At 57.6% G+C, this 17,680-nt stretch overlaps 1 protein-coding gene across 1 annotated transcript; it reads right to left on the reverse strand.

Moving 5' to 3' along the window:
- Positions 1 to 6,022: 6,022 nt before the first annotated feature.
- Positions 6,023 to 17,164, reverse strand: CBX6 (chromobox 6). The gene is made up of 5 exons (XM_082352809.1): positions 16,994 to 17,164; positions 16,770 to 16,813; positions 16,547 to 16,612; positions 16,338 to 16,404; positions 6,023 to 11,826 (listed from the first exon to the last, which is right to left on the reverse strand). The coding sequence occupies exons 1-5, from the start codon at positions 17,060 to 17,062 to the stop codon at positions 10,825 to 10,827; spliced, it is 1,248 nt and encodes a 415-aa protein (XP_082208935.1). The 5' UTR covers positions 17,063 to 17,164; the 3' UTR covers positions 6,023 to 10,824.
- Positions 17,165 to 17,680: the final 516 nt, after the last annotated feature.

Genomic DNA, 17,680 nt, shown 5'->3' on the forward strand with positions numbered 1-17,680 from the left:
CTGGGGAGTGATGCCAACTGTCTCTAAAGACAGTTCCCTCTCCAACCCCACCTCCCACATGGCTCCTTAGCCCCACGGCCTGGGAGGGCTGAGGGACCAGGAGCATTTTCGTCCAGCTCCTTTGCAAGTCTACCCGTTGGAAGGGGGGTACTTGGTATCCATTGTCCCTAGCTTTGGGGTCTGGACTGGGGCGGGCAGCAGGGCTGAGGAGGAAGGGAGGGATCGGAGTGGCTTTTCCATTCAGGGGTCAGTGAGTCACAATGCTGGGGACTAGCTGGGAAGGGATGAGTCAAAGACAAGGTGCCGGGTTCAGGCCCCCGTCAGGGAGGGTGGTGAGTCAGGCAGCTGCGGGGAGTGCCAATTTGCAGTCCAGAGTTTGGTTTTGAACGTGGAGTTTGAGGGCATCACATGGAGGTGAAGCAGAGTGGTTGAAAGCACGGACTTTGAAGCCAGGGCTTTTGGATTTCAGTCCCAGCTCCACAAGTTAGCACCACCTGGAGCAAGTGACTCAACCTGCCTCTCCAGTTTCCTTGGCTGTACCACGGGAGGGTTAAGGCCGGAATGAAACTCGAGTGGGCAGCTCAGAGCCTGGCCCGTGGAGCCCTCAGCGGAGTGCCCTGCAATCCCACGAGGAAGGGAGTTATTACTCTCTTCCCCCATTTTACAGATGGGGAAACGGAGGCACAGAAGAGATGAGCAATATGCATGCCCAGGGTCCCACTCAGGCAGGCAGTCCAGCTCCAGTGACTGAGCCCTCACCTACTAGGCTACACAGGGAGGATGCCGGCATGGTGGGTAAGTATGACTGCATGGGTTCAAACCCCACCTCTACCACGTAGGAATTTTTGAGCAAGTTACTTTGCCTTTCTGAGCTCAGTTCCCTCATCTATATGTTGTGGGTACTGTGCTGTCTGGATTGTGAGGATTTAATGAGTCAGTCCTTGTGAAGTCCACTCTGTATGCATTAGTTATCCTTAGAGTCATTCTGAGTTGGAAAAGACAATTCGAGGAAGCCCTCTCCTCCGTTTTACAGAAGAGGTTACAGAGGCCCAGAGAGGGTGATTGACCAGCCTGAGATCACACAGCTGGCAGAGCTCAGACTTGTCCACTGTTTTTCTACCATCGTCGAGCTGTCACACGGGAGGAGCGCATCAAGAACTGGTGAACAGAAGGCTAGAACTCCGGGACGGGAAGTCAGAGGAGTGGTCGACTCCGGCTACATAGATCGGGAAGATGGCCCTTCTTACCCATGCGGTGCTTGAACAAAACCCTTTCTCACCCGTCACGTTCAGTCTTCCCAAGTAACTGTGCCAAGCAGGGAGTCCTGGCCTCTTTTACTGCTGAGGAACACCGAGGCCTTGAGAGGGGAGTGTCCTGGCCACCTGAACCTGGACAAGGGTCTCTTCACAGTGCCTGAGTTGTGAAAGGCAGGCAGGCGATGAGCAAGGGAGGGGGCCAGGGATGGGGAGGGCAGCAAGCCTCCATCAGGACACTACTGCCTGGAAACCGAGCTGTGAGTGCCTGCAAGGATTGCCTAGGGAGCCAGTGAGATGACAATCACTTTAATGAGTCCCTGTGGGGGACAGAGTCCACGCGTGCCTCTTCCAAAGTGTGTCCTATTTCCTGGCTCGCAGGTGGGAGTATCGGAGCCTTAACAGAGAACCCCTAGGGACCTCCAAGTCCACCCCAAAAGAGCACGTTGCTCGTCGGCAGGGGGCCTCGGCATTATGACACAGCACTGAGAACCCCTGCCACCTGCTCTGTCCCATTTCCATCAGCCCACCTTGGCTCTGCATAAATGTTTCCCAGACCCTCTGGCTCATAAAGGCTGATTGCGGATGGCTGTCATTTAAATGCAGGCTCATGTCTTTGTCACACACTGAGCTCATTTTTGGAAAAGACAGAGAAGAATTTGGTCTTTTGCTCTAATGATCACATCCCGTCCAGAGACCAGGGAGGGACCTGTTCCCACCCAGTTTCAACTCACACTGGCTGTGCTCCTCCTGTGTGACTGCCGTCTACCAGCACTTTTACATCCATCCTGGAATCTCATTGTTCTAAAGAGATTTCAGACGTTTGGGGAAGGAGCAAGATGTAGGTGAATGAGAGATCTGGGTTACTATCCAAGTACACGAGGTTTTGTCTTTTAGTTATATTTTTGCTATTGATTTTTAACTTCTACATGATCTGTGATACCAACTTCTTGAAATTTATTGGGACTTGCTTTATGTCCTACTACATGATATTCATGATCATTTTTGGAAATCTTCGATGTGTGTTTGAAAATAACACGTCAGATGCAGGATTCTATATATTGCTGTTTGTTGTTCTGCTGTTTGTGGCTTGCTTCTTTGTATGTTTTGTAATTTGGGATTGAGAGCTCATGTTAACAACGGTTTTATCTGTGAGTATCCCACATGGCCTTACTATGGGAATGTCCCTCCAGAGAGGGACATGCTCTGTGGGTGTAACTCACCCCACATTTGCTTTTTATATTAATTTCCAGACTTAGGAGTTCTGGGACTGTGTGGGCAATGCAAATCCAAACCTCAAATTTTGTGTGAGGGAAGGTCTAGAGTTATAATTTCTCAAGAGAGACTTCATTTTTATTTTTCCCACAGAGCCAAAAATGAGCCAACTTCTTTGACAATTTCTTCTGCTTTTTGCAAAAGGATGGGTTTTTTTGTTCTTGTTTTTTCCCCATTTGCTCTTTCACTGAGGATACGGGTCCAGCTTTACTGAGGTGTTTCAGTTCCAAATCTCTCTTGGAAGGGGCCCAAGGTCTTGTCTCCCATCCCTACATAGATGTAAAATCCAAGCTTCTTGGTTACCAAGATTGGCAAAGGCCAACACCTCCCCGCCCCTGTCCCTGTGCCACCCACCCTGCGGGGCAGCCTAAGGATCGGCATCTGCTTGTCACCCTGATTTTGGCTTCCTCTTTGTTTGTTTTTGGTCCCCGGGGATTTCTTTACTCTCTTGGAAGCTCAGTTGGGTATTTAAAAGAATGTTCTATTTTCTTTAGTATCTCTAAGTACTGTGTTGAGCAGCTAGCTCTTCAGAAGCTTCTATCCATCACACCCGAGACCTGGGGTCCACTCTTCTGCTTCTGAGTGACCCTGGGAAGCCCCCCTGCCCCTCCTCCTCACCTGTCTGATGGGGTTCATCATCCCCCAGCCACCTGCCTCACAACCTCACCCAGATGAAAGGCATGAAATTGGGAGGGTAGGGGTGGCAGGCAGGGGCTGGATATCCCAGTGGCCTCGGCAGCTAAGCACCTAAGTCCTCATCCTGGTCCTTCCAGGATGTCTGGTGACCCGTCATCTCAGAGCTGAGGTGCACCTGGGGGCAAAGACTCTTCAGCAAAGGGACAGATTTCTCCAGCAGCACCTGGGAGGGCAGGAGTCTCAAATCTCTGGATAAAAATTCCTCCTGGCCCCTCTGTCGGATTCGCACCCAAGGTGTCCCAAACTGCACTCAGCTTCACCCGGGCTGACTCCTCTCCCGGTCCCCCAGCCTGTGATGCCAACACCCATTCATATGCCTACACCAGATACCCAGGAGGTTTTCAGAGGGTCCCTCTCACAGCACTCAAAGCCAATCACCAAATCCTCAATATTCTAAATCTCTCTGGCCACTTCCTGTCAACCCCACTGCCTCGGCCACATCCAGGCCTCATCATAGCTCACGAGGTGATTTCAAGTCCCGGCCTTTGTCCCTCCTCTGACTCTCAGAGGCTCAGATGTCTGGAGGCCAGGACGCCCGCTCACCCGCTGCTCCGTTCCAGGCCCCACCCTGTGGGTGAGCTATCCTTGTGTGGCCTCTCCCAGCCAGAGGCCTTTGTGAAGTGTGAACCCTCAGAAGCCAGCAGCCTGAACAAAGAGGGTGCAGATGGGCACACACGCTTGGGATCTGGTTGAGGGGGGCTCGGCCTTTAGATGCTGCCACTCTGACCCACCCCCTTCACTTCAGGTACAGCTTAACTAGGACAGAAAAACCATTACACTTTCAGCTTCTATGAAACGACTGAATAATTTTGCAAAATTGTCACTTTCATACCATCTCAACCCCTACTCTCTACACCTTGCCCCAAATCCTGAACTTCACCCCATGGCTGACCCGCACTCCTGGTGAGGCCCAGGAATAGGGCGAGGGGAGTGGGTGGGGGGACTGGTCAGGCACTGCCTGGCAGACAAGCCCCCTGACACCAGCACCGCACGTACAGCGTCCTGACTGACCTCAGCCGAGTTGCGTGGTCTTGCCCGGTCCCCGTCACGGACCCTCCCATCCACCTTAAGAAGCTGCCATGGTCACACTCATTCATCTGCAACTAATAGGCAGACATAGCTGCTAAGAGATGGCAGCAGCACTCGTGATAAGGGACGGTCGTGACACTGATCCCTGAACGCACCCGCCTCCCAAGGGCAGCCCCCGTGTTCTCAATCCCAGAGAGATGGGCAGGGGCAGGGGGCAAAGACACGTGCTGGAGGGAAGTTCCCCTCCACTGTGCCACTGGGGCAAAGGAATGTCTTCAAACCCCTGGCCCTCCTCCAGTGACACTGGCTCACCGCTCGAGGCCGCACTGGTCACCAGGGAGCGTGGGAGGGGTGGGGGGGGTGATGGGAGAGCACTCACCAGTGTCGCTGCTGTTGTTGAACCAAGTACCGCATGAGGACTTCTGGAGAACAGAGCACTGAGCCAGGCAAGACGACAAGGTGGAAGCAAGGCAGCGGTGCACGTGGAGCAGGTGCCACGGAGGAGGTCAGCCCTGACTCCACACTGGGCTCCACCCCCTCACCCATCTCCCCATCTCCCTGCCTGGCTTCTGTACGGAGACCAGACTCGGACAGAGACGGGCTCTTCTTTGACCAGGGCCAGCTGGATGAGTCACACTGGCGCCCCGCGTCTACCGCCCGGCCGCTCCCAAGCCTCACTGACCGCGTTAGTAAGGAAGGCGAACCGAGCTTGGTGACAGTTAGAAAAAGATGAATCAAGGGTCCATGTGCCAGGCACCGAGCTGCGACTCTTGCGTAGCGAGACGGGGGATGGGGAGGGGGCTCAGGCAGGGAGCTCTCCCTGGATAGAGCGGTGGGGAGGACTTTAGACACGATCCGAGGGCAGTGGGCTTCCTGAAGGCTCTCGGCAGGGCTGCCCGGCCCCTGCGGCATCCGCATCATGTGGAAGAGTGGGGGGAGGTGCCGGGAGAGTGCGACAGATCAGGGAGGTTTTGCCAAAGGAGCCGGGGTCAGGACAGGTGAGATGGGGGTGCAGGGTGGGGAGACCTTTGAGAGGCGAGCCTTGGGGGTTTCACAACAAGGGGGTGAGGGTGGTGGGGAAGGGGAGGGTTGGAAGGCGACACCTGTTCCAGGCCTGGCAAACGGGTGGCCGTGGAGGGATGGAGGTGCCGCTCACGGACATGGGCGGAGTGGCAGACCCTTGAGGAAGGCATGAGAATTTGCGGAGTCTGCTGCTTTTGGATCCCTGTGGGCGTCCAACGGGCTCCCCAGTGCTGCTCGTCTCATCAGAGAAGGCACATGAGCGCCCGGAAAACAGATGTTTCTCTGAGCTGAAGCAGCTTGTTAGCAAGGGCTACTACTGGCAAGGGTAGCCCGTGCCCCCAGCCCTGGCCTGCTCCCTCCCAGGCCCTGTGGTGACCGGCTGGCTAGGGATCCAGTCCCCGGGGCCCCCTCTCTGCGGGTGCTGTGACTCCAACTGGGGGGCGGACAGTGGCGGGAGCCCCACCCCTCCCACGGGCCCGCTGACCAGGTAGTCTCCGGGTTCCAAGAAGTGGCACGCACTGCAGCTTACCTGTGTAGGGGGACTCTCCTCAAGCTCATCTCCCTTACGAGGTGGACGTGGGGTGGGAGGCGGGGATCTTGGAATCGGGCCGGAGCGCTGGCCTGCCACCGCTGAGGGCCAGGGCCCCCCCTCTCCTCGCTGCACCCGCACCAGGAGAGGCATGGCCTGAGCTTTCTAAAGACCACAGTCCCAGCCGGAAGAAATGAGACAGACCTGGGGCTAGACCTTAGCTTCGGAATGTGACAATTTATTTGACGGGGGGGGGGGGGGGGGGGGCAAAAGAGGCTTTTCGTGCCCCCTTCCTGGCATTGATACGATATTGAAGAGCAGCAGAACAAAACATACAAGACAGAGTAATCAGCACAGACGCCCCTCCCCCAGCCCAGAAACAACCGAACCCGGAACAGAACCAAAAGCCACACCCAACCCAAGGCGTCTTCTCCACCTGCAACCTCTGGGAGAGGGGCCTGTGGCCTGGGGACCCAGCCCCACGCTGAGGCGGCGTCCCCATCTCCGGTCTCCTGTTCACCCTACTAGTTTCCTGTCTTGAACCACTGGAGGCAAAGTTTAGCCAGCTGGGAGCTGGATGGTTGAACCACAGACGAAGGCAACGACACTTCATTTTTAAAATGAGAGAGAGAAAAAAGAGACAGTGCCCCTCCCCAAATATAGAGCTATATATGTATATTTTATATATATAGAATTCATTCGTGCACAATTCATTAAATGAGCTTTTCAAAAATTAAAAAAAATTATAAGATACATTTCTTTAGGCCTTTGTGTTTTTAAATTAAAACCAACAACAAGAAGTCTCCATCTCTACTCCGCCCTACAGCAGGGGGAAGACCCAGAACCCTTGGTTCCTTCTACTGTGGCCTCTTGCAAGGGGGTCCCTCGTTAGACCACCAGCCCCGCTCTGCCTAGCCAGAGCACTGCATACAGTAGGCGCTCAGACACTGTTGGAGTGGGGTGCTGACTCCTTCAAGGCGGGATGGGGGGGACCCCGCAGGCCTGGGAAGCGGGTGCCTCAGTCTCCACCCAGCCTGTCCCCCCTATTTTGGCGTCTTGGTGACTATCAGCAAGACAGGGTCAGGCCGGGGACACCCCCTCTCTTAGAGTTTTAGCCCCTAATTCTGGGCTTTCTGAATCTGAGAGGAGATGCAGACAGAGAAAAAACGAAAACCTTTAAACACTTTTCTTTCTTTTTTCAAAAGTGATTCCTTAAACCATACGAGCCCTCAAGAGGCTGCCTTGGGCTAGTGCATGGGAGCCTGGAAGTGGAACTGACCAGGCGGGTTCCACTGTCCAGCGTGGGCCAAGTGCAAAAAAAACCCAAAAAAACCCAAACCAACAACAACCAACAAAACCCCCAAAGGCAGAAAAGGCGGTGCGTCCACTTGGGTCCACCCGGAGGCTAGAAAGGCTGGTGGCAGCCCAGCTCCCCGAGCTAACGGTTTCCTCCTCTGGGCTGACTCCTCACCCGGGACCGCCTGGCTCGCGGGTACCCCCTGGCTTTGCAGTGGCTCCAAGGCCCAGGTCCCCACCTTTTAAAGAGGCTTCCCCCAAAAGGCCAGAGCAGCTGGGCTCTTCGCTCCAGTGAAGTAGCTTGCCTCTTAGAGCCTCAGTTTCCTGGTCTTGTAAGTGGGGTGACCCCTCCCACTCTGCCTGCCTCACACTGAGGTTGGGGACTTGATCATCACCTCTTTCCAGGGCAGAGGAAGGCTGAAGCCCACTTTGACCCTGACCACTTTGCAGGGTGAGAATGAAACGGGACTGTGGGAGGCTGGAGGCCCCAGTGCCAGCAACCTCGACCACCACCTAATCTTCAGCAGCTGCCTGGACACCAGCAGTGCTTTATGAAAAAGCTGTGCCGCCCAATACACCCATTTCACAGAAGGGAAAACTGAGGATCCGGGAGGGGAATGAGACAGGAATGGGTCCCAACTTCCCACCTCAAACCAGAGACACCAGACCTCATCTGTTTCCTATGACATGGGGGTGGGGAGAGGGTGGCATCAGGGGGAGATGACCCCAGCCACTACTGAACATGGGAGAAGATCCGGCTTTGAGGGGTATTTCACATATAAAAATAAAGCAAACCAGACTGCAACTTCTGCTTGGTAATAGGCAAACGGAAAAGCAGCAATGGGGGAGGAAGGGCCCATGGGAGGCTGATCCGTGCAAGCGTGTGCTGGGGGGCTGTGGGACCCCGCTCAGAGCCACCCTGGGAGAGAGGTAAGGAGGGCTCCGCTTGCTCTTGACCAGGTGCCCACTTAGGCCCTCAGGGGAGCTGCCCGCCTAGGAGCAGTGTGCATGCGTGCCTCTGCACGGGCTGGGGCAGGGCTGCACAGCTGGGGGTCAAGGGCGGCACCCTCCCTGTGAAAAGAGAAGGGGCAGGCACTCCCTCTCCCTACAGCTACCCCCAACCCCCTCTGATCACCACCTAATACTCTCCCAGAGTCCATAGCTCCTGTCTTCCTGAAGCTTGCATCCCCTACCTGGCCAGGGAAGCTCGGGGGTGTCTTGGTTATTGGGGCGATGGGGAGGGAGATTCCCCCACGGGGTGGCGGTGGAGGGACCATACGGCCCAACAGGCTGGCAAAGGAATGGAGGAAGGCAAGGAACCCAACTGTACCTACTCACCAGCCTTCCTGGAGAAAGTCACCAACGATGGGTCCCGGTGATGGTGGGACCCCGGTTGACTCCTACCTCCCCAAATCTCAGCTCTATTTGCCTGGCCCCTGCAGCTTCTGGCAAGTTCCTTTGGGATCAGGGGTCATCCCTCCCCTCAAGCGGGGACAGGTGTGGAGTCTGGGTCCAGCGCAGGAGGGAGGGCTTACCTTGCCTCGGGCCAAGGAAGGAGGGCAGTTGCCGTGCCTGGGAGCCTCCCAGCTGGGCCTGGGCCTCTATCCACGTTCCTAACATTGCCGCCTCACCTGTGCAATCACTGCGTTACTAGTTTTTCTTTAAATATCTCTTTCTCCCCACCCCCCCCAACCCCATAGGAATCCCACAATATTTTTTTCTATTTCTTTTTTTTCCCTCTTTTTTTTTTTTTTTTCTGTTTTTTGCAAAACTAATTCTTTCACTTTCCTGTCATAAAATCACCTCTGAAAACACAACTTCTTTACAAAAAAAGTCACGAATGACACGGACTCTCAGGAAAACACATTTCTATGGTCTCTGGAAACACCTGTAACTGGCACCCAGGTGGACACTCACCTGGGGTGGGGGTCGGGGGGGAAATCCCCTCTAAGGACAGAGGAGAAATACCAGCCCTTATTTGGGGGGAAGCCAATTGGCACTTGGACGGCCACAAAGCCAACACAAAGGGCAGGGTGGGGAGGGGTCCAGGAGCACCAGTCCCCCAAACCCTGTGACGGCCCCCATTCTACATCCTGGGGCGGGGAGGGTCAGGGGCCCTGCCACAATCCCTGGCGGGGAGATTCGGAAGAAACAGTCCTCCCATGCTTACGACCAAGGCGTTTGTTTCCGAACTGGAATTCCCTTTCTGCCATCATGGCTCTCAGCCCACACACCAGGAAGCCACCTTGAGCCACGTGCAAGGACACGCCACTCATGGCAAACTGAGTCCGGGCAGCACCTCAGGGCTGGCCAGCAGGGCTGTCTCCCCTGCCCACCAGACCCCTGGTCCCGCACGTGCCCGCTCTCCTGAAGGACACAGGCCCCCTCTTCCGTCCCCCACCCCAGCTTCGGCCATCCTGCCCCTCCCAGTACCCGGCCTAAAATTGGGGTTTTGGTCTCTGCCACTGGCATGGACACCTCAGCTCCCTGGCAGCAGAGGAAAGAGAAGCTGCCCAGGGCACCAGAGGCCTCCCGCTGCTTCAAGCAGCCTGGTCTGTGAGAAAGCCTGGGCGGTCAGAAGCAAGAGAGAGGGGGCCGGAGAAGCCGGAGACCCTCGGAACGGTGTCCAGGCTTCTTACTCCCCCCGAACACCCGGGAGGAAGAGGAAGCTTGGGACGGGGGTCTCCCCTCTGCCTCGGTCCCCACCATGCCACGTCTGACCGCCCCAAAGGAGAAGGGCGTGGGATGCGTGCCCCCCCGCACACGCGGGCTGGGAAGATCGGCCTCCACAGCAAACTCCTCAGACCTGGGCCAGGTCCCAGGCCCGGCTGATGGCAAGGGAGGGTTCCAGGCCTTCGATCTGACGACCTTACTGTGAGGAACCCTAAAGGGCGCAGCCTCGAGAGCCGGGCCCAGGGGCCAACGCACACACGGATCCACGCAGACCCACCCTGGACGGCAGGCGCATGCGCAATCGGAAGTCCGCGCAGCAGGCTCTTGTAGCACCTTTGGTCGAGAACTGAGGGGCCTTTAGATGCTGGGAGGCCGTGGCAGGTGAGGCCCGTGCCAGTCCCTCCAGCCTCTGAGAGTGGGACGAGGAAAGAGATGGGTGGGTGAGGCCCACGGGGACCTGCTTGGGTCTCGTCCGAAAGTGGGCCCTGCTCCTGCCGCCCTCGTGGGGGGGGGGGGCGAGGAGGGGCCAAGGCCGCCTTCACCTCAACCTCTGTCCGGGCTTTCCCATCCCTGCCCCTCCTTCCCGGGCATCTGGAAGAAGGAAAGGGACGGTGCCCAGCTGGGATGGGGTCCCCTAAGGGGCCCCAGCAGCTGCCGGGTTAGCACCGAGAAATCAGATGCTGTGCGCGAGAGCTGGAAGCAAGCTGGGGAGAGATGGGATGTGGAGGGGGCAGCTGAACCCCAAGTTCCGGGGCTCCCCAGGAGCCACCCAGCAGGCCCCACTGTGCGTGGGCAGGGAGGGGGCCAAGAGACAAGAGGGAGGACTTCCCGGTGTCCTGGCCCCACCCTAGCCCCACCCCGTTCCAGGACCGCCCCTCCCACTGGGCTTCAGGGGGCTCCAACTGCCCAGCCCCATCCCGGGGTCAACACCGAGCCATTTGAAACAAGCAAAGCACAGGCAGGGTTGTCTGAGTGCGGGGGCGGGGGCAGGAGCAAGAGTATGACTTTGGGCAGGAGGGCCCCCCAAACCCCCCTCCTTGGTGGAGCCCCTCACTTGCTCTGCCCACTGCTGCCACCCCCCGCTGCGGCGCCTGCTACCCCAGCAGCCACCTTCTCGAAATCCTCAGGGTTGCAGAATTCCTTGATAGTGACCGTCAGGAGATTGCTGGTGACATCGGTGACGACCACGTTGGAGCAGGGTGACATCTCAGGGCGCCAGTCTCCAGCCTCGGGCTCTGAGGCGGCGCCGACAGGCTGAGGGGCCGCGGGAAGGGCCTGGCTGGCAGCCGCAGTGACATCGGGAGGCGCCCGCTTGCTGGTGGCCGCCGCCTCGGGAGGGATGGACAGGTCAAGCACCTCGGGCTCCCGCCAGTCGGGGGCAGATGGACTCGTGGTCTCGGGGAGCAGCTTGGGGGGCGCGTCATCCGGGTCGGAGGAGGACTGCGGGGTCGGCGAAGGGCAGCCGGAGGAGCTGGAGCTGCGGGCGTCGTACGGGGCACTGGGGGCTGCCAGGAGCAGCCCCTGGCCAGGGGAGGCGGCGATGTCGGCCTTGGTGGCTGGCGGGGGCGGCAGAGGGCCGGGCGGGGGCTTGTTGTACATCGCGAAAGCACCGAACTTCATGTGGCGGATCTGCGTGCGCAGGATGCTCTCGCTGAACTTCTTGCTCTTGCCGATGACGCGGTTCCGTGAAGGGACTTTGGGGCGGGCAAGGGCCCCGGCCCCCTGCCCGGCGCCGCCTCCGCCCGTGCCCTTGTCGATCACCTTCAGGTTCAGGATGATGCGGTTCCGCTTGGGCTCCCGCGGCTTGACCTTGCGGTTGATGATGCGCACGGTCTCGGAGAAGGGTGAGATGGGCGGGCGAAGGCCGGGGCTGCCCCCCTGGGGGTCTGGGCGGGGCAGGGGGCGGCGGGACATGCGGTGGCAGCGGCGGATGTCCTTCTTGAGCCGGTGCACGGCAGCGCTGGAATGCAGCTTGGGCGAGGAGGCGCTGGCGGTCGGCTTGACTGAGAAATGCACATCACTGATGCGGAGGGCCTCCGCCTGGGCCCGCGCCTGCGGGACAGAGGGAGGCAGTGGCTGAGGGCTCGGCCGCCCGCTGACCTCCTCTGGACACCCCTGCACCAGCCACCCACAAGTATGGTCTCAAGAAACCATCCTGAGAGCATTTAAGAAATCAGTGGTGCTCTTGACCTTGCCTTAGCCATAAAAGGAAAACAGGTTCAGACGGGTGATAACAAAGTGTGGAAGGTTGGAGGGCAAGTCAGACCCTCATCCAGGCCCAGCTCCAAGACTAACTTTCCAAGTTTGGCCGTGGGTCCGAGGGACAGACGGGTCGGTGGCTGCCCTTGCTGACACAGAGGAGTGTCAACAGCCAGGACACTGCACGGAAAGAAGCCCCTGATCAACCCCGCCCTGGGAGGATCCCAGCCCAGCGTTCCTCCATGGACTAATTTTTGGTGACAGAAAGGCGAGGGCGACCCCTCCCACCTTCACCCCATACCCCAGCCCTACGGACCTATTAGCAGATGCCCTGAGCTCCTTCTCTCCCTCTGAACAGGAGGCACCTCCAGCTCAGCCTTGCCTCCTCAGCTCATCACCAGCTCTGGGACAGACCCTTGGCTCCTCCTCCTCACTCCCAGCACCCCACTCCCCATCCCCCCACCCCCCCACCCCCGGCACTTCCCCTCCTGGGTCTGATTCGTCTGACTGCCCAGGGTCTGGCTCAGGGCCTGGGTCTGAGCAAATTGGTGCCAACAGACTCCAAAGCCAGCACCTAAAGCCTGGTTGGCATCCACCCCAGGTAGACATGGGTTTGGTGGGGATGGACTAAGAGGTGGGATCAGCCACTTCATATTCTCTGTGCCAAGATGGCCTGGGACCGGATGGCTGAGCAGAAGTCTGTGGGGAGCAAGGGATACTGTCCCAGGCTCCTGGGCCCAGCTGCACACACTCCCAGGGGTGAAACTATAAAGCCCCGCCAGGGCTCTGCAGCAGCTCACCTTCTGTCTCATGGAAGATGCGAGGGGGTGTGTGTGTGGGGTGTGGGTGTGCGTGGCAGGGCCCTAAGAGACTCCAGGTCTAGGGCAAGAGACTCACAAGGTTATGTAAGCCATCCTCCATGGCCAGTCCTTCCTTCACTAAGAAAGTACTGATGAGTCACGTGCCAGCTGCTTAGGGCTACAACTATGACCACACACAGCTTCTACCCCTAGGGGGCTGTGCTCCACGGAGAAGACAAGTAACAGGCAATTAGGGTGCAGGGTGATTCAATACAACAGAGGAAGTACAGAGTCCAGAGGAGCACAGATTAGGTCCCAGTTGTGGAGGATGAAGCCTAAGTAGGAAAAAACCCTGGTCCTTCCTGAGCTGACTGTGCCCCAGGTGGCCTGCTGAAGGGGCCTTGCTAAGACAAATGGTGGAGGCAGAGAGCGCCCAGTGATGAGAGGATGGAGTGGCCAAGGGACTGAAAGCAATGGCTGGACAGAGGGTAGAGATGGATGACCAGTCTGGGTTCTATACAGATACCCTGGTTCCTGGGGGGAAGAGGGACCATTAGGTGGTGACTGCCTCCAGCCAGGTGAGCTAGGGGTGGCAGAGAGGAAGGACACATTCCCATGGTCAGTCTGTGAGCTCCCCAAGGGTGGGATCTGTGGTTGAGGGTCTCTCCACCTCCCATCCCCACAGTGCTGGATGCTTGACCAGTACCTGGGAGGCAGCCTGTACACCTCTCAGACAAGACTAGACTGTATTTGACCACAACCCCCAGAAGAGGTGTTTGTGGACTTACATGCTGAATAAGCGAGGATGTCACTTAGAATGTAGGAGAGGCACACTTTACTGCCACATGGTCCTCCCAGCCCTGCTGGGGGTTTCCTGGGGTGGCTTAGTTAACCATCCCTCCAGCCACTAGGTGGCAGCACGCGTGGGCCCGACCTGCCCTGTGCCAGGGCTGCCAGCTCCTCCTGCTCCGAGCCAGTGGAGCCAGGGACTGGTTCCCTCACACCCCTTCCCAGACAAAGGCAGGAGAAAGCCAGCCTTCCCTTGGCATGGCAACAAGGGCTTTTTGCAGGTTCATCCCCCATGGAGTTTAGGGGATTCCCCACTCTTTCTGATCCCCAGGGGTTGGTGGTTAGTCTCTCTGCCTGCTGTCTGAGCGGGGCCTCTGTAAGTATGGTTATGCCGGAGTCCAGCAGTGATGCACGGTCCCTGGGGACTGGCAAGGAGCGCAGGCAAGGCAAACACCAGATCCAGGATGAAACCCCAGCTTAGTGGGCCTCCTCTGACCACAGTATATGTTACCTGGTTAGCACAGTGCCTGGCACATAGCAAGCACTCGAAGAATACTAGACTATCCAAGGGGCGGGGCGGGTGCTTATGAGCAGCAATCTTTTTCTAATGTATGGTTTCCAACCTTTCTACAAAAATATTTCTTCCTTTATAATGTCTAAACATTATTATTATTTTTAAAAACGGGCTGGTTCACCCTCCTCCTCTCTTCTCCCCAGGTTGAGAATTCTTGGAAGGTGGGACCTGGGTCTGCCTGTAGATTAAAACTGGTAACCACAGCCCAAGGCATTTATTGCACTCTGTGTGACAGGCACGGCTCTGAGGGGTTGGCATGTACTATACGTACATAATGTGGAAGGTTAAAGACCTGGACTCTACCACTCACTCTCTGTGACCACGGGCAAGTTATTTAATCTCTCTGGCCTCAGTTTTTCTATCTACAAAATGGGGATAATGCAGCCTACCTCAGGGGCTCCTGTTCTCTTCAGAATATTTCCCTGCAGAAAGTGAGTGCTATCTGAGTGTAATTTGTTTACTATACACACTGCCTCTTGGTGACCCACAGAGCAATGGGTTCAGACCAAGCTGATCTCCATCACCCCTTGCAAATATCTATCTCTCTCATGCTACCTGTTTTTAAGGTCCAGATCAAGGTTCTCTCATCTGCCTCTCCATCCCCTGCCCCACCAACTCTACAGCCTTCATAGTTTCCTTTTTGTGTGTGTATGTGTGTGTGTCCATCTTGCTCCCTTAACCTGACGTGTACTCTCTGAGGGACAGGGTTAAGAAAAGGAGACATGATGAAGCCAGGAAGCTGGGTGGTGGGAGCTCAGGTAAATCACTTCCCCTCCCTGGGCCTTGATCTTCTCATCTGCAAAATAGGGATAATATTCCCTACTTCATAGGGTTGTTGAGAGATTTAAAGGAGATAATCCATGTGGGGCTCAGCACTGTGTTAGGCCCATAGCCAGCTCAGGAGATATAGCTATTAAAAAAGAAAAGCATTTTGTGAATCAATGCTCATGGTCATTACTCACTTCCCCGCTAGAGGGCACTCCAGCCGCACTGAGAGGCTGTCACACAGCCCACTGGCCCTCCAGCTGCTCTGCCCCATCCCTCCGAAGAAGCATCAAGAGTTAAGGTTACTCCAGAGATCCCCTAAGATGTGTGTAATTTGGCGACAAGGGTCACAGAAATATGTAATTCTGGAAACCATTATTTCTTTCACTTCTGCCCAGTTCTTTTGGGGGGTGGGGGGCTGGAGAGCCCCCCCCAAATTGGGCTTTGAGCCTTTAGGACAAATTGGAGATTCTGAGTTCTGCATTCTGCACAGCCTCTTTTCTGCAGAGTCCTGCCTGCTCTTCCCGTGCCAACTGCCACAAAGTCACAGGCTGTCGGGGTGGGAAGGGGCCCTGAGACAACCTTAGCACTAGTGGGGGGGACTGTGGTTGCCCACGGAGGCCCGCCTGCAGCCGTGCCTGCCACCTTGGGTCATCTCGCCTTCCCTTCCCAGACTCTGTTCTTTCTCACTAAAAAAAATAAAATAAACACCAAAAAAACTCTAAGATGGCTTCCTCTGGAGCTAGGTCGCCCTCCCTTGCCGAGGCTAATGTGCTCTGCTTTTACTCTCCCACTCTCCATCCTCATTAGAGCCTCCAGAGACAGCCAAAAGTGGGCAAAACTAAGAACCAGTGGCCCAGCCTGGGTGATAAAACTCAAAGTGAAGTGATTTAAGGTCAAATTCAAGTTGGATCCCTCTGTCAGGAGGGTAGGCATACAGAACAAATCCTGAGAGAGGGAAGCTGCGGGCAGGGAGGCAGGTGCCCCCCCCACAAAGCCTCTCCCTGTTCCCCAGGATGAGGGAGACCAAATTCTCTCCCCCTGGGTTCTAATTCCAGGCAGAGCCCTACCAGCTCAAGGCTGGGGGAGATGAGGGCTCTCACGTGCAGAAGCAACCTCCCTGCCACCCCCTCAGGTGGGCACCCCACCTGCCTCACCCACCCGCTTCCTGCTGGCCTCCCCAGACCCTGGTTTTGTCAGTGAGGATTATCCTTCCCCCTGTCCCCATTCCCAGGCCCCTCTTGCTGAAGCTGGAGCTGGCCAGGGCCTGCTGCCAGGGGCTCTTCGGGGGCTCACAACCACCCCCTGCCCAGCTGGGGCCCCTCTGGAAAGACCCGCCCGCCTGGGCGGCCGCGGATCTGTCCCTCCCCTGCAGGCCCCGTGTTGCGCCCGGGCTGGGGGCCCGAGAGGGGCCTGCTGGGGCTGGGCCAGGTTACCTTCAGGAGGAAAGTTTTGGGTTTGGGTCCCCTCTTCTTGGGCCCATACAGCTCACGCTCCCTCTCCCTGCGGCCGAGAAACGCCAGAGGTTAAAAAGAGCCCCTTCCTGGGCCCCACTCCGCGCTGCCCTCCCCGGCTCTCCCGCTTCCCCGCGCGGCGCCCCAGCCGAGCCTCAGCCCCGCCGCCCCTGCCAGCTTCCCAAACTCACTTCTGCTCGAAGGCTGCAATGAGCCGCGAGTCCAGGATGTTCTCCTCCGGCTCCCAAGTGCTGTACCTGCCGAGTTACGCATGCACAAAATAAAAAAGAAAACCAGGGAGCCAGAGGCACATGCGAGGGAGCAAATGTGCGCACCCTCCAAGGAAAAAAAAAAAAAGGCCCCGGTGTGCGCTGCCTCCCTTCCCCCCTCGCCCCTGGATCCCGTGACACTCACTTGATGGCCCACCCCTTCCATTTCACCAGGTACTCGATGCGTCCCTGAAAAACAGAGAAGGAAAAAAGGGGGGAGTGGGGGTGGGGAAGATGCGGGGACGCGAGGAGGCGGCTGCGCGGGGGTGGGCGAGAAAGCCCGGGTTAGCGGGACCGCTTCGCCCCGATGGCCCGCGGATCTGGGGACCGGCTGCGGGGCTAGGCGTCCCGCCCTGGGAGGCGGCTAACCTTTCGGATCCGCCGTTTGATGATGGATTCGGCCGCGAAGACCCGCTCGCCCACTGCAGACAGCTCCATCTTGCTCAGCGGCACCCACAGCCCATAATACTCCCTGCTCCCGCGGCCGGTGCTGCACCGCTCGCGCACGCGCCACAGCGCCCAAGCTCGGCGGGCGGGCGCGCGGCGGGGCGCGCGCTCGCGTTCCAGCTGCGGGCCGTCACGTGACCCTCTGGGCTGGCGCGCCGTTGCCAGGACCTTCTCCTCCCCCGGGGCGGTTGCTAGGGAAAGTGAGCGCACGCGGGGCGGGGGCGCGCGCTGGTTCTTAAAGGGGCCTAGCCTGGTTGGGGGAACCGGGGCCGGAGGCCAGGAGGGAGATGCTTGGCCTGCGCGAAGCCGGGCTGGGGGCGGTGCAATCTTACAAACACTTTCTCATTCCCCTCTGCATCTTCTCGGCCCCCGTGAGCTGACAACTTCTCCCTCTGAACCCTCCCTTGCAAGTCTCTCCTGGCCCCGGGCGGGGAAGGGCGGTGGAGTCTCTGCAGCCGCTGCTCATCCTCCCAGCAGAAGTTTGCAAACAGTTAAATATGATACAGCAGAAATGCATTTGCTGTTGCCTTGCCAGGCCCTGCGGGAATTTCTTTAAAACATTGCCCCCCACCCCACCCCTTATCCATTATTTATGTATTCGTGGGAGTG

This window comes from Balaenoptera borealis (genome assembly GCF_965194805.1).
Source record: "Balaenoptera borealis genome assembly, chromosome: 13".
NCBI lineage: Eukaryota > Metazoa > Chordata > Mammalia > Artiodactyla > Balaenopteridae > Balaenoptera > Balaenoptera borealis.